The sequence below is a fragment of the Thermobia domestica genome, chromosome 1, assembly GCF_964235325.1.
Source record: "Thermobia domestica chromosome 1, izTheDome1.hap1.1, whole genome shotgun sequence".
Taxonomy (NCBI): domain Eukaryota; kingdom Metazoa; phylum Arthropoda; class Insecta; order Zygentoma; family Lepismatidae; genus Thermobia; species Thermobia domestica.
Window position 1 is genome coordinate 224,584,535 of NC_137454.1, and position 17,251 is coordinate 224,601,785.

General features: G+C 33.8%; 1 protein-coding gene across 15 annotated transcripts in view; it reads right to left on the minus strand.

Moving 5' to 3' along the window:
- Positions 1 to 17,251, minus strand: part of LOC145694314 (uncharacterized) — a 671,298-nt gene that overhangs the window by 259,476 nt on the left and 394,571 nt on the right. For all 15 annotated transcript variants that reach the window (XM_081770435.1, XM_081770407.1, XM_081770451.1 and 12 more), the window contains one exon: positions 1,725 to 1,876. In XM_081770435.1, coding sequence (XP_081626561.1) covers positions 1,725 to 1,876 — 152 coding nt within the window. The remainder of the gene's footprint in view (positions 1 to 1,724; positions 1,877 to 17,251) is intronic.

Consider the following 17,251-nt stretch of genomic DNA (forward strand, 5'->3'; position numbering starts at 1 on the left):
TAACATGTGTCACAGAAGCAGTACTTGATCCAATTTGTTTTGCATATGCCCACATTCATGTTCAATTACATCTAAAGAAACTAAAAGCAATGTTGTGACGACCGAGCATTATAGTAGTGTATGATTGAATTCCGGATATATGAAGGCCTATAAATATGAAAATTACCCGTATGGGCCGCTAAAATTAGTATAATATACATTGGGCCACAGAGAACTTTGGATTTAAATCAATTTTACACGAATTCCGAGAGGACACTTAGCGAATGTACCTTGTAAGAAAAATCCGTTATCCGGACAGCGGTATATTGTACAAATATACGAAATTCTTTTGCGTACTACGGAAATCTGTACACAGCATATGTTATCCATATGCTATATACGTACAGTTCTTTCTTTCGTATGGAAATACGTTTATTCTGAACACTTATACCGAAAGTACGTATAAAACATTATGTTTTCAGTTATAAGTTTGGTGTAAGATGTTACATAGGGGTTTTTAAGTCCAAAAACTACAGAATTTATGCATGTAACCTACGTTTTTACGTACACCACATACATTTTATTTCTCAGTGTACATGTGAGAAAATAATTCTTTTTGTATAATATATAGCTTGAGGAGCATCAGCCTTTAGTCTACCTACATTACATACGTGAATCTTTCAAGTTTCTCATTGTAATATATATAATAACTAAACAGTCAAACAAAAGCACTTTATGGGGAAATACAAACGCAATTTAGTTCTTTACTTTATTGACCTGTTTTGGTTTTAATATCAGTTTAATAAAAGGGGGAAAACATGTTCAGTTAAGCATGTAAATAGTTTTAAACATTTCCTTTTTAGCCCACAAACAAACACGAAGTTACCTTCTGGGTTTTAATCACGGAAGTGACGATAACCAATCCAACTCAACCCACACTTACATTCTTAGGAATTTGTACCTTTTTTTTTCTTTTTAATGTTCCCACATTCTACTCGATACAAAAATTGCGAACGTCAACCTAGTTTAAATACGAAAATACAGGGCAACATGTTAGGAGTGAAAGTCCTAATCAACAACTGATTTTTTTAAAAGCTGTAATTTTTTACTTTAAAAAAATGCTCGTTTGTATTTCATTAACTTTGTAACAAAGATTTGTACAAAGTACTACATACACACAATAAGTATGTTGAAATTGATGAGAAATTTTCAACTTTAATTCACACAAGAATTATGAAAAAAATACCATTCTTTCTTTTTAATACAAGATTGTTAGTAATGACAAAAAGACATGATGGTATGCTGACAAGTCTCCGGAATTTCTTAATGTCGCTACATGATGCTACCCCATTCATTAGCCATAATCTTACAATCAAACATATTATGTTGCTGTATTGTTTCTGGCACGAATGTGTCAACTGTGCAAAAGATACACTGGGAAACGTAATGTTTCGACCCAGAACTATTCAGCTCCGTCTTATAATCATATTGCGCCAACTCAGAGCCCAGGGTGTCTTTTCCCGTCTTAATCCACGGAGTGTACTCTCCTAAACACTCTTGATCTCCCAAAAGTGTTATAACTACCTCTAAACTTACCCAACGGTCTTGATCGTCAATACATTTTCTTGTAAGAGTTGTATAGTAATACACAGATGAGTAAGTTAACTCTTTTATAGATATAGAGTATTATTAAGTTGTCATGAAAATATGCATAAACTAGTTTCTTTTTCTTTTTTCAAACTTACTCGTTAAGCCCCAGCCGTAGTTGTTGTCCAGCGTTCCGAAGAAGGGCGTGAGCATCACTATTCGAAAGAAGTTTCGTGGATTGTCCATTGATGGAGGAAATTACGTCACCCTCTCTCACACCCTTTTGAGCTGCTTTGCTGCCAGGATTCACCTAGAAATAAACGAAGAAGAAATAGTTTTAGACAAGTGAATAATATAGAGTACTGTAAAATTTTTATACAGTGTGCGTTTATTTATTTATTTAAGAACATAATTCCAGATACAGCTCAACGCCAGTTTATATTGGAATATCCAATAAATCTAAGAGATGATAACATAATAATAATAATAATCTTTTTTAAATATTTACAATGGGTGATTGTGCTGTAAATATATTTGTGTAGCTTAGTGGTAAACGCCCGTATCTTTGCTTCGTCCCGACCCAGGTTCGGTTTTCTAAGGGGTAAATAATTGTTTCGCAATAATTCTGCATTGTTAGGCAATTAGAGTAACACTTGAGTTAAATGCGTTAAAAAAAAACTGAAATGATTTCAGATTTAATGTGCTGACCACACATCATCTAATTAATAAACATGATTTGAAGGTTCAAAGCCGTTCAAGAGTTGAAACGTGAATAATAATAATAATAATAATAATAATAATAATAATAATAATAATAATAATAATAATAATAATTATTATTATTATTATTATTATTATTATTATTATTATTATTATTATTATTATTATTATTATTATTATTTAGTAGTAGTAGTGGATGTTTTACGTTCAATGGTTCTGCCCTTTGGGCTCAAGGAAGTACCCATGTTCTGAGCACTATTGGAACTTAGATCTTGCGGTCGCCAGCCTTATTTCTTACACCACTCTACCATATCTCAACCGGCTAATTCTTATTATAAAGCAAAAACATATCATCGCTATGTGCAGCAATGGAGTTTCCAGGGGAAACGAAGAAAAGTGCTTTCTTATTATTTACATTACTAACAAGTGTCAGTTTTGGTTCCTTATCACGATAAACGTACTAAAAATTCAAATACAGGAATATAAGGAACAATGTAACATGATTTTCTGCTCATAGAATCCAAGCAACAATATCAGTCTGTAAGTAAAGCGGATTGCATAAACGTCTAAGCGAAAATATTTATATATTTATACTAATTCCTTATAAAAGCAAGGCGTCTCAGTTTGGCAGTCACGCTAGTGACTAATAGCTCATAGTCAGGCTGATAATTGTCGCTTGCTGCGCTGCATCTTACCTGACGCCAAGAGATGTCGCTAGCGTGCAGGCAAATTGCATATGGTCCGAACGTTTTGAGGGCATCATCTAGTAAAAGTAGTGGTAGATGGTCCTGTATTTCTTTGGAAACAAATCACAATTTGTGTATCTTAATTCCGCAACAAATTCGGGCTGTATTACAATCTCAAGGTGGTCTACCGCTTTGCTAATCAGCTAAATTGCACTTTGTAAAGGTATCTGCAATATTTTGATAGCAACTATGTATATATAGAGCCCCGATGATGTAGTTGATGTGGTGTCTACATATTAACTTGCCACAAGGGTTCTATACTGGGTTACAAATAGCAATAGTAATAGGAGGAGGAGGAGTGGTGGTAATGGTCTGCACATCAACTCTTAATTTCATTATTTCCGGTTTTGTTGGCGCACAGCTCCCGTGGTTCAACTTTTCAATTCAAGTCGTTCCGCAACTGTCCCACAAGGCAGAATAAACACAGACTACTTTTGTGCTCTCACTGCGAATCAAACCAAACGCATACATGGTAATTGCTCAGCTTTTACGGAACCACAAACTGAACATGAAAAATTAAGGAAAATATAAGGAGGTTCCCTTAGTTAGTTTTAATCACACTTATAAAATTCGTAGATAAAAATAAATAAAGTTCATTTACAATTACGTTTGATTCCAAATCGATTTCAATTAGTTTGGCAGTAAGATCTTTATACACGATTTTTGTGGGGGAAGAGGTGATTCTACAGACAACTGATGATTTTAGGGAATGGGCTAGGGAGGAAAAATCCCTGGCCAAAATCTACGAAATTCTTTCAGAGGCATAATTCTGATCGTGCCCAAACTTGATAATCACCATTTGTGCAGTACTACGAGTCCCACTTTCTGTGCATTGAAGTCATGCACCAGGGAAAAATCACCACTGCTACAGACAGAAGACAGTGCTTTCGGCAGAGAGGCTTAGTAGCAAAATATCACTTTTAAGGATCACTGGAAAAACTATAGGTGAAATATATGCACATTGTATTTCAACGTAAAATACTAAGAAATGAATGACTTTGGTCATTCTACGGTACATGTGAACCTATAATTCATTGCAAGTATTGGTGACGTGTCGAGGTCTTCCCACGTGGAGAAATGTTATGGTAGTGAGTGTTGTAAGATGACAATCATCATAAGAATTCTGTCACTCCTGGTGTGTTTTCAATAGAGCGAAGATAAATTGTTAAAAAAGACATGCGTTGTTGCGTGATTTGGAATTGCAACCAGGTTAGTGACACCAGCGTCTCACCTCAGGCAACCAAGAAAGATTTGATGACAATTTATAGAAGAAAACAATTTTCGCACGAAGATGCATTTCGAAGAAAACAAGAATTACGTTCGTTTAACCATAGTTTATATCAAATAACCTTATAAAATGGTTCTTAATAAAAACAAGTGACAAAATTTCCATGACTTTAAACAAACTTTAAATGAGCTTTTTGGTACTTTCTCGAAAGTTCGCCCCCTCCCAAAAAGAATCGGTATTTTTTAAACATTTAAAATGCAAAGTATTGTACAGACTTCAGTTCATTTTCTGTATTTTTAGGTCTACGGAAAGTTCTTAAAGATTTTTCAAGCGAAAAAATTATCTAAATTGTTTTATAGTGTTTAACAAGTCAAAAAATCATAAAAGGCTGTAAACGGCTCAGTGGCAAATATTTACAAGAGGAGATGACGTGCGAATCCCCTAAATTTAGTCTTATTCCACTTACATCCGCCATTATGGAATGCATTTAAAATTTTATATACACATTGCAAAGATCAAATCATAATATCATAATTTATCCACGTAATATTCTAGAAAATACAAAATGCTACTTAGTCAACTACCCAGTGTTCTTGAAATATATTCTTATTATTATCTACTTCATCGTCTGCCTCACGGTAAGCTTTGAAGAAAGTGCACGCAATGTTTCACAAAATCTGCTAATTTTTTTTCTCGAAAATTTATTTTTGAACAAATTTTAAGATGAGGGTGAATTTATTATTCCTTTCCTACAAATTGATTTCAATCAAAAGTAATGAAGTAATGAAGTATAATGTAATTTTCTATATGTTCCAGCCTTGAAACTCGCTGAAACTGTGTATGTTCTACCGTTATTCCCAAAAATAAATGTTATCAAATGGCAAGAACCTTTGTTGCTGACTATACAAGTTTGTGTTTGTTTCGAAAGTGTAAAAATACAATGACTTCATAGTTTTTTGCTTAACAGTACTTGCTTCGCCATCTTTGCTTTCTAGCTCACAGATTCATATACGGATTTTTTAATTTTCCTTTTTTTTTTAATAAAATTGAAGTTTAACTATGTCTAGTTGAATGACTCCTCCATTTTGCAAAGTAAGTTTGCATTATATAATTTATTATTACTTCAATTAAATCGTATTATTAAGTATTACAGTGAGAAAAATCCGTTCTCCGGACAGAAGTATATTGCACAAATATACGGTATCCTCTTGCTTACTATAGAAATCAGTACGGAGAATACGTTATCCGTATGCTACATAGGCACTGCCCTTAGATGTTACATCATACCGTTGCAAGATGTCTGACATCTAACAGTTTTCCGTATATCACATGCATATACTTCTGTTACATTCCTCAGCTATATGTCATATACATCCATTTGTATGTGAGATCCTGGCCGCCTATATTGTTTCATACGGAAAGTAAGTACAGATACGGAAAGTGTTATAAAACATACGTTTTCAGTTATACGTCTGCTGCACGTAAAGCCCCAAAACTACAGGAATTACACATGTAAGCTATCTTTTTAAGTATGCCACCTACAATTTTTTTCTCAGTGTAAAACTACAATATCACAAAAATTTAATTTTCACTAAAAAAAATACTAGATTTAAAGAACAAATCAATAAAACCAAACTTACTAAAAATTCCAGTTTATTTTTAAAGAAAACACATAATTGCTCATGGAAATTAATAGACTAAAATTCAAAGATAACACAGTTATTCAACACCATTAATTTCATGTATGATCAGTTTGATTACCGAATGGTTAACAAAACTCGGTTTACAAATTATTACCTCTCAATCGCCACGTACAATTCACGAATTTCAGTGCAGTTCGGTGAAACACTTTTTTCTTTTCAGTTATAGAAACGCTTATTCTTTTAAGATCAATGTAATGAGAAAAAGAAATTATGCAAAAAAAAAAAAAAAAAAAGATTGGCTCTCTCTTGTGACTGAAGTATAACACTAAAAAGAAGAAAATGATTTTCTTTGTAGAAGTAAAATGCAGAAAATAAGACCAAACTGACCAATAATTTTATTTTATATTGTTAGTTTCTTCATTTCTCCCACCTTCTCAGCAAAAAGTTATCCTTTTTAGTATATTTTACATAAGCATTGTTCTTTAAAATTGTTTTACAGTTATTATTAAAGCCTTTATACCTTGCAATTATTCTTGTATTACTAACTTTAAAGCATTACATTATTTAAAATTGTGAACTTGTATATTTTATTTTCTAAGGATATGTTACATGATCCACAATAGTCAATTCAAAATTTTCGCCGTAACATCCCTGGTTCGATTCCAGCTCACGCCAAGTGAGTTTTGTGGTGGATAAACACCGTGTACGTGAATTTTTTCGGGCTTCTCCTGTTTCCTCCCACTTTCTTTCATTCCACCATTTCATTTACTTCTCATCATCACCGTCTCCCTTAACCTCGGTGCATAATCGTGGGACATTTCATTTTGCATTTTCAAAATTTTCGCAAAATGGTATAAAACGTGCATGCTCAAGCTTGATATGTTGTTAGCAGAACGCCTGGTTGTCTGCAACCAACCACACTTATTTGATGACTCGGGTTGTATAAGCACCAGGCGTTCGGTAAATTAATTCTAAATAACAAACACTAAACGATGTGCTACAGATGAAAGATTTGTGTATCGGTACAAAATTTCAGAGCTCTACGTTAGTATGGAAGTACATGAAATTTAAATCTCAAGACTTCACTCTGACGAACAAAATGGTATAATTCTACAATATTAGCCTATTACCGTTTTAACACAAAACACTTTACCCAAAGATGAGGTATATAGCAATCAACAGATTTCATCGAACTGAACACAATGACATGGATTAGTGGATCAGTATAAATCCCAATGCGTAGTTTCCGAGAAAATCGAGAAACACGATATTTTTTGGAAACTTAAAAATTCATGCTGTAAGATGACCATATCAATACATTACGATTAAATCGATAATAAACTATATCCTCATTTCATTTTTACACTAGTAAGATCACAGTATCCAGTACAATATTTACAGTTGAAAATTATGAGTAGCTCTTAAACTTTATTTTTTTGTTTATAATATTGTCACAAGATAAGATCTAAGAGGTTTCTACCCCCTCCCCGAAATTCCGACTTTTCTATATAGATTTAGACTAATTTTAGGGATAATTTTGCAAATTTATATATAATGTATCCTCATATCGAATTTGGACCTCTCAAAATCTTTGGACCCCCGAAATAAATTCCTACGTACGTCCCTATTGATACATTACATTCAACTGAACAAAATGGCATGTTTTAGAGCAAATTCCTTCATGGCATAGTTTTTTCATAAAGTCGAGATAAACCAATTTTTATGTCGTTAAAACGTGTTTTTTTTACTAATCTGATACAGTTGAAAGTTTTTTTTTGTATGGGTTATTTATTTATTATTGTATACACCGTTAAATATACCCCGTTAATGATACACCGTTAAATATATCTAATTAAGTATACACCGTTACCGTTAAGTATACACTGTTACCGTTAAATATACACCGTTACCGTTAAGTATATATCGTTAAATATACACCGTTAAGTATGCACAGTTAAATGTACACCTTTAAGATTGTATCTATTATTGTTTAAATTCTCCTAACGATGACACAGACACTACTTGTAAAAGCATTGAAAAAAAGATTGAATGTGTTTGTGTCTCAATTAGATTCCACTTGTCAGAAAGCTATCACTAGCCTCTTTTTTAAAAAATGTCAACTGCATGGGAATTCGTAATCGGTTTACATAAAGTTCTTGCAACAACTGAAAAATTCATATTATATATATATATATATATATATATATATATATATATATATATGTGTGTGTGTGTGTGTGTGTGTATGTATGTATGCATGTATATATATATACAGGGTGCGGCACGTAAAACCGACCCGTCGTAATATTCTGGTATATTGTGTTTCTGGCAACACTTAAATAATCTACCTTCCTACCAAGAGATGGCGTGTCGAGGTCGGGTCGACTTACGTGACCTGCAGCAGTCACGTGCAGCCGCAGCCAGTGAAACTTGTCGAAACCAGTTGAGAAAAAGGCCTCGTTATGTTAAGCCGGGTGAGTGTCAGTGTGTGATAATGCCGTATTCGATACCCGAGCGTGTTGCCATTGTTGAAGGGTTCATTCTCACTGGATCTTTTGTGAAAACAAAGAATTTGTTTCGGGAGAAATTTCCAGGACGTTCTGTGCCAGCTAAAAGCACCATTCAGGAATTGATTGAAAAATGGCGGCGTACAGGATCGGTTCAAAATGCCCCCAGGAACAGACGACCATCTGTCTGCACACCTGAATTAAAGATGCAGGTGAAGGAGATAATGACAAGAAGTCCTCGAAAGTCAACCAGGAGATTGAGTCAACAGGTTCATGCGAGTGAGAGAAGTTGCAGACGTGTTTTAAGGGGACTGAAGTTAAAACCTTACCGGATAAGTGTTGTGCAAGAACTGAAGGAGCCTGACCTGCAGAAGAGGGTGCATTTCTGTTCATGGCTGTTGAGCAATGTTGCCAGTGGTTTCTTGGATCCACTAATGCTCATCATGAGTGACGAGGCGTGGTTCCACCTGTCTGGGTACGTAAATTCCCCAAACAACCGGTATTGGTCGACAGAAAATCCACACGCAATCCACCAGGTACCCTTGCATGATAAGAAGATTGGTGTTTGGTGTGCCATTTCCGCCACACGCGTTATTGGGCCCATATTCTTTGAGACAACAGTGACGTGTATATGGGAATCCTGGAGAAGTTTTATACACACTTGACCGAAGAGGAGCGTCAGTTATGTTAATTTTAGCAGGACGGTGCAACATGCCACACATCAGCTGCATCATTGTTCCTTGTGCATGAGATGTTTACACCAGAGAGGACAATCAGCAAAGGCTTGTGGCCTCCTCGGTCACCAGACTTGTTCACATGTGACTTTTACTTATGGGGACTGTTAAAGGGAAGAGTATACGAAACAAATCCACACACAATTGAAGAACTCAAGACCAGAATCCAGGATGTCACCAATAGCATTACAACACAAGAATTGACAATATATGAATCTCCTCAATCGTGCTCACATGTGTGTTGAAGTGGGCGGAGGACACTTTCAGCACCTGCTGTGAAGGTGAGTAGTCATATTCTATACATTACATTTCATATATGTGTTGTAGTTAATCATATTCAATACATTACATTTCATTTTATGTGTTCACTTTACGGGCCGGTTTTACGTGCCGCACCCTGTATATATATATATATATATATATATATATATATATATATATATATATATATATATATATATATATAAAATAAGTTCTCCCCAAATTACAAGTACATTCAATATCATGAATGTATACAGAATATAATACTATAACACTAGCGCGAAGTTTTTCGTCCACTTCCTTATAAATCGCCAAGATCATGAAAAACGGAAGATATTAGTAAAAGTATTCTCTAAGCTCCCAACATCTTTTAAAAATAATTTTTGTGAATACTCAAGTAAATATGATAAATGTGTGGCAAATTCAAAAAGTTTTAGTTACGATATATTCTTTAATTTGTATTTTTAATTTGTAAAGAAATATTGTAGCTTTGTTTTCGTTGGAATAAATTTGTTTATTTTCATCATACTGGTTAATTAATTTTTCTAAATAGGCTTTCTAATTAATATTATTATGATTTTTCGGAAAAATAGCTTTAAATATTAAAGTTATGGTTATGTTCGTATTAGTTTACTTCTGTTTTCCATATGGACTGTTCCATATATGAATCTACAATACATTCCGGAGGACATGTACATTTTGTAAATTTAGCGGTTCGTAGTTAATTGTCTATTGAATAATATTGTTCCGATTCACTGCTCCGACTATTATCATTCGTTTACGTGATCCTTTAAATAATATATCACTTGTAACCGGCGCAGTGATCGCAACATTGAAATCATGTGTGTCATAAACTACTATAATTACTTTTCTTTTTAATATATATATATATATATATATATATATATATATATATATATATATATATATATATATATATATATATATATATATATATCATTGCCTGAGTTGTTCTGGGTTTTATATTTGTGTGCACTCAATACTGTTTCTTGCTAGAAGTTTCATTAAAATAGGATACTTTTATACCAAAATTATCGATGAATAATTAAACAGACAGATACAGAGTTTCTTTCAGGCAAGGCAAACCTCCACCCGGAAAAGGACAAATCCTCTCCTCCCGGAACTAATGTAAATTAAATTACAGGTCACTCTTGTGTAGAGCACATTCTTTAGAAAATATTGTTCCATTGTAGCTTCTTCACATTCTCCTGACTAAAATTTTCTGGAAGAAAGCCTGGACGGATAGATACACAGATATATGTGTTGAGTCGAATGGTAAAAGCTTCCTCATGCTCGCTTCAATCAACACCTACCACAATACTACAGTTGAAGAACTACCAGAATCTATTTATAGAAATTAAACACTTTTATATATATTTTTAATTCGTTAGGATGCTATAAAAGCAAAATTTAAGCACTTCCAATTTATTAATTTCAATGCATGAGAATGCTTGAAAGAAAATTTATATAAAAACTTTGAAAATTGGAACAAACTTTTAACGGTAATTATGAAAAACAGATACTCTTTGTGTCTTGCCTTTTTACCAAAGTCTGTGAGCCCTTAATGAACAGTGCTATCAGTGGCAAAGAAGAAAATCTGTACTTAAAAGATTTGCATGATAATTTGTTACGGAACTCCCCTCGTGTTTCAGGAAGGAATGCAGTTCAGTAGAGTTATTTTAATTGCAGACTCGAGGCTTTCACCTCGGGCAGGGAGGTCTCTAGAGAACAAGGTTAAAAGAAAGGAAAAGCAAAAAAATAGACCAATTTCCATTCCTTTTTCTTTATCAACTTATTTTTTTTCTATTTTCATGTATCATTCTGCATGCCTTACGCATGTTCCTTGACAACAATTAACGCATGCATAAGACTGGATCCAGAGTTTAAATTAAGAAGAAAAGAACTGAATGTATAAAGTACTACTAAAAATTTAACCATTCGTCCGTAACTATATGATGCTCTCTTTTCAAGCAAAAGAGAAAGAGAGAAAGAAAGTTCAGTTGTTATGCTTTGTAAGTGAAAGGAGACACAAAATATGATGTTGGAAGAGATGTTGAAACTATTGCAGAGTCGAAAACTTTAAAAAAAAAAAAAACTCACGAACATTAATGTTATTTACATCGACCTTAAGTTGTAAAGGGTCTAACTGCAACTTTTTGTATTACATATGTAGCACTTACACGATTTATGTAATAATATAACATATTTCAATGCTTTTCATCTCATAGTTCAGTTCAGACCCGTAGCCAGGAGATGGCCACTGGGGCTCAGTCCCCGTAACTATCTTAAGCCTCTCCAAAATATTTAACTTGTTTGTACTTATGTACCGTGTGTATGAATGTAAAGTGAACTCAACTTAAACTACTCTGTCTTAGAGTTCTGGCTCAAACTCAATCTTGCACTCTACATTCTAAGAAAATAGAACAATCTGATTTAACTTAAATATTTTCATTGCATTGCACAATATGTGGAATTAAATTTTCTTCTCTGGTTGGATAAAGTTGAGTGACAAACAAATGGTTTTGTATCAGTCTAATATGATAAATAGATACCAGAAATAATAACAGTAATCTGTGATAATTCGTAACAAGTGGTAGCCAAATCTATGTTACGAATTCTGGTTTGTTACCATCCGATCAGCCTTTACAGGAAGGTACGGTTCTTTAAAAGTTTGATCCTTGCTGACAGTTACAATGAAATCGCACTAAATCTGCTACATTTTCAAGTTCAAATCAAAGGAAGTAGTATACTCGTTTTGCAACTACCACTGAGATAATTTCTTTTATTTTCGTCCGCTGTATAAAAATTGTTAGCTTTTAGCCAATAAGATAGTGCACACTATGGTTCCAGGTTCGATTCCAGGTGTGAAATACAAATTATCCCGCAATATCAGATAATTAGACAACTAGATTCGGAGATTAAAGTACCAGAAATAATATTGCTGCGAAGTTGAAATGCTGAATTCATCAACCAGCTGAACGTATACCATTGTCTGTCATAGTCACTCGCGTTCTGTAGCACCAGAGAATTTGGTATAAAAATAAAACAGAAAGTACTGAAAATCCCCAAAGTACTTTTAACTCTGAATATATTGTTTATATGCGCAATACAAGCCTAATAGAAATCATTACTACAGTTAAGTCCGAATTATTTTATTTCCCCAAAAAAAGAAAAGAAAAAAAAAACATCCAGTACCATGAAGCAAAAATTTGACATCTTAAATCAACAAGAATTTGAAAGTAGTTTTTTGAATAAGAATTTGAAAAGTATTGCCTTTTCTGAGAATTTTGAATTTTCAGTCTATTACACCTTATTATAAAAGGGAAACGTTTCAGACTTGCGTAATGCTACTTCCTCTAATTAATAGTTAACTGTCGCCCTAACAGATGTCGTTAGAGTGCAGGGAGTTTGCCGATTTAAAACGATTCTGACGATTTAATATTGTAACTTATGTCATATTATCTTTTATGACTTCAGAATTTCAAGAAAGTGGGAAGACTATAACCCTCTAATATCCTCACTAATGTTGTCTTGTTCTAATATATCATAGAGATACACACAAGATACGAGTTGAGGATTTCCCGTCTCGAAACTTGGTTCATGAAAGAGATATCATCTGGAAGAGTATCTGTTTCTATTGGTAAAGCAGAGCTCCTTCGTGGCTAAGCGGTCAGCAGATGCACCTTTCGCGTAGAAGACCTGGGTTCGATTCCTGGCGAGAGCTCATGTGGTTCGGATTCCACGTTAATCAGTAGGTCTCATATAGCATCGCAGCTGAAAGGGACGCTAAACTCAAAATCAACAACTCAACTCAACTCTATTAGAAAAGCCCTGTTAGGTCTCATCTCATGAGCAATCCTAGTGTATATTTCTCATATTACTGTTTCTTTAGTTATAACATGTATAATACACAATATTATGTAAAAAAAAAAAAAATATGAAATAAAGATATTCCACAAAACTAAGGAAACAAACTAATCTATACATAAATGTTTTGCATTGCACTGTAAAATATAATCACGAAGTGAATCCTATTGCCCGTGCTACTTAATCCTATATAGAAGCATGTTCCGAAAGAGAAATTTATACCCAGCAGCCATAAATAGTAAAAGTTGTTACATACATTTTAGTACTTTCTCGGTTGCATAAGATGTAAAGAGAAAGAAAGAGAGAAAAATAAAACACAAGAATTTGCTACTTAAATAAATAACTAAACAACAACAACTACAAAGATAATAATTTCGGAAATCGTAATAAGACATAGTTTTTATGTTAAAGTAATAAGTAGAAAATATTTAAATAATTATGTTTAAATTACGTTTTACATGTATCAAAAAAATGTGCTAGAGACTACAATCATTATTTAAGTCACACCAGAATATGGGAGTATGCCTTTAAAAGACTGCTATGTAACGCAAAGATCACTATCGGTTCCGGCCCAGTAGTGCCATTACAATTACACAATAAATCATGAACAAAATACAGAGATCCGGGCTTGTGGGCTTACAATCAGATATTTTTATTTGCAGGAATTTCACCTCTTTTTTTAACTGTTCATTTCCCTTAGAAATTAACCCAAATTTCGGAGTTACGATAATTCAACATTATTAGTGTTTAACGGAAAAAAATGTTCAGAGATGGGATGAAATATCAACCAACAAAACTCGTCGTGCAGAACAAAATGATATGACACAAATCCTCATGTGTAGATTTCGAGAAAATCGTGAAAAAATATTTTTGTAAACCTGAAAAAATTGACGTACGATAACCGCGCGACCTATTAAGATGGAAATGATACTGTATTATACTCTCATTTAGTTTTTCATTAGAGCAATAGAAAGACGACAGTGAATACAGATCATTAGTTAAATATAGCTTAAAACTAGGATTTATATTTAAACTTTACTAGCTGAACCTGCTTTCTCTACACAGCACATCATTCACATATGAGCATGAATCTCCTTGTCATTCCTCCCAACATCTATACATGTCCCTTCACAGACACAAGGACGACGTCTTGTTATAAGTCGGCAAGGGGTATTATAAAGGGGAGATTTTTTTGGATTATTGTTTTAGTATCTCGAACTGTTTGCAAGATTTGAACCTATTTCCGGTTGGAGTTTCTAATTCATTTATGATCAGTGTTTCAGATACATTACACACACACACAATTAATTATAACGTCAGTGATGTATGTTGTTCACTCGGCAAAACACTCCAAACAATAAAGATTCATATTAGACTGGAGAAATGATTATCCTTCGTTTCTCACTATTATTTTTCGATGAAACAAACTCCGGAGAGATATACTAAATCCGTATTCAAATGTAACGTGTTGGAAGTATAACTCGTAGGCAGTGGCGTATTTAGGAGGGGGGCTTCCGGGCTTAAGCCCCCCCTTCCGAAATCTTACTTACTATAGTAAAGTATATGAAATATCTTGCAGAATTTTCACATTTTCAGGCAAAGCCTTCCCCGAAAGTTAGCAAAGCCCCCCCCCGAAAGAAAATCGTAAATACGCCACTGACTTTACTTTCTTTAAAATTTCAACACTTCCAGTGTAGCCTTAAAAATGTAATAAAGGAACAATAAGGGACATTTTTAAATATTCAATTAGAACTGGGCAATCTACACAAAATTTGCAATCGCTCAGTGGAAACAGCATCTTTCTAGAGTTTGCGGTTTCCGAGATATTGTCAAAAGAATTGGGCACAATCATATAAGCTTCCACAAACATATAAACTTTAATTGGCCTCAAAGATATTCTCCGAAGATAAGGCATAGCCCTATTAAACAGTAGTTCACATCCATCTTAACAAAATGAGACTCATAAGGGTAAATTGTAATGCGTAGTTTTTGAGAAAAAAACATTTTTATGTCTCTCAAAAAGCATGCAATACGTTGTCAATAGTAATTGATAGTCTGTATTAACCCTAGGAACACCAATGTATTTTGGCTTCCATTAAAAACTAATGACCGTGGGCCTCAGAGGCTCCCCCCTTGGTGTCCCTAGGGTTAAGGAGTTTAGCTCATCCTCCAATATTCAGTTATATATTTACCCTGTCTATCCGTATGTGTTATGTCCGGCAAAACATCCAGGAAACAAAATTAATCTCCAGAACTATACTTGATGGATCAGCATCAATTTTGGCCAGGATGTGAAGAGGAAAAGTTCAAATCTACTTCGTTGATGAAGGTAATCCATCCAATCGATCCGAAGATATAGTCCACCATACATTCCCATGCAGGTTTATAAAAGTTGAATAACACCTACGTAGTATGCAAACCAACCATACTTAGAAGTCATATTGGTTGCATACCCATTCAGTTATTTTTCAATGTTCTAAAGGAATTCCTTCACATATAGTGTTCACGTGATACTGCTACTTGTGATTCTGTTGGACTAGATTATTTATTTATTTACTGTATACGTAGAAAAAACTTTTAAGTAGTAGATTTATTTGTCTTTACCCTAACGGTGACACAATTACTCCAGGGCGTCCAAACAGTGACGCCCTTACTACTTGTAATCATTTGCATGCCTTAATTCATTTAAAAAAAAGTTCCTTTTACAAATTTCATATTTCATGGAAGTTATGTACGTACTTCTTCCTTGCTAAATAGAACTCTCTGACGTATCAGTTTGTAAAGGGTTATATCCAGTCAGATGTGTGTGGTCAGCACGTACGACTTCACTGCAGTTATTTTTGTTTTCTAGACAGTAAACTTGTTACTTTTTTAAAGGTTAGTATACACCGAGACTAGAGAAGACAGTGAGTCGAGATGGATGATAACGGTGGAATGAAATAAGTGAGAGGAAACGGGAGAATCCCGAGAAAACCCACGCACATGGTGTTTGACCACCACAAAATTCACTCGTCGCAGACTAGAGCGGCAGGTCATGCTCAGTTCTCAGGTCAAACTATAAAATACAAACGCAACGTCTACAATGTAAATAGAGAAGTATTTTGAGAGCACTAAAGCTAGCCTGCGATCTCATAAGTAGAGAAACGTTTATATGCGCTTGCTTCAGATAATTGTAATCAATTTATCATTCAACAGAAACATAATTCGAAATGTAAGAACATTAGTTATGTTCAAAGATCGTTAGTGATTTCATGATAACTTGTACAAGGAATTAAGAAAGAAATCACTGCATAAATTTTGAACAAAAATATACAGAACGAGACGAGATATTTTCGAAGATAAAACGAGAAAGTGGTGTGTTTGGTGTAGCAGTCTCTATCCTAAACTTTACGTAAAATGAAGTCAGCACTAACCACCTCAATTTTCTTTCAGAATAACCACAAATTTTTGTTATTCCCAAAACTAATGATACAACTAACTTGCGCCATATTATATAATATATATATATATATATATATATATATATATATATATATATATATATATATATATATATATGTACTGTATCGATATATCTTGTAATTCCAGACACTACAAACACTTAAGAGCCCCGTACAATATTTAAAGAACTACATGAATTATAATCTATCAAACTCAAATAACTGAAGGTACACAGAATAATTCCTAACTTCTTGATGCTTAGTACAACATTTTTAAGTGTTTTTCACCCTATTCCTACAGAAACTTTTTTTTTTTCGAGTTTCGAAACACGATGAGAATTTTTTTTCGAGAATCGAGGCCAAATGATAATTCTATAAAATTTACGAGACTTACGAAACCTTACTTCTCATCTCGTGAGCAACACTAAATACCAGTACCATGCTGGGTATAGATTTAAAAGATTGAGTCTCTGGATGCGCTCCCTGAGGATGAATAAATGGTTTTTATTAAGCTCGTC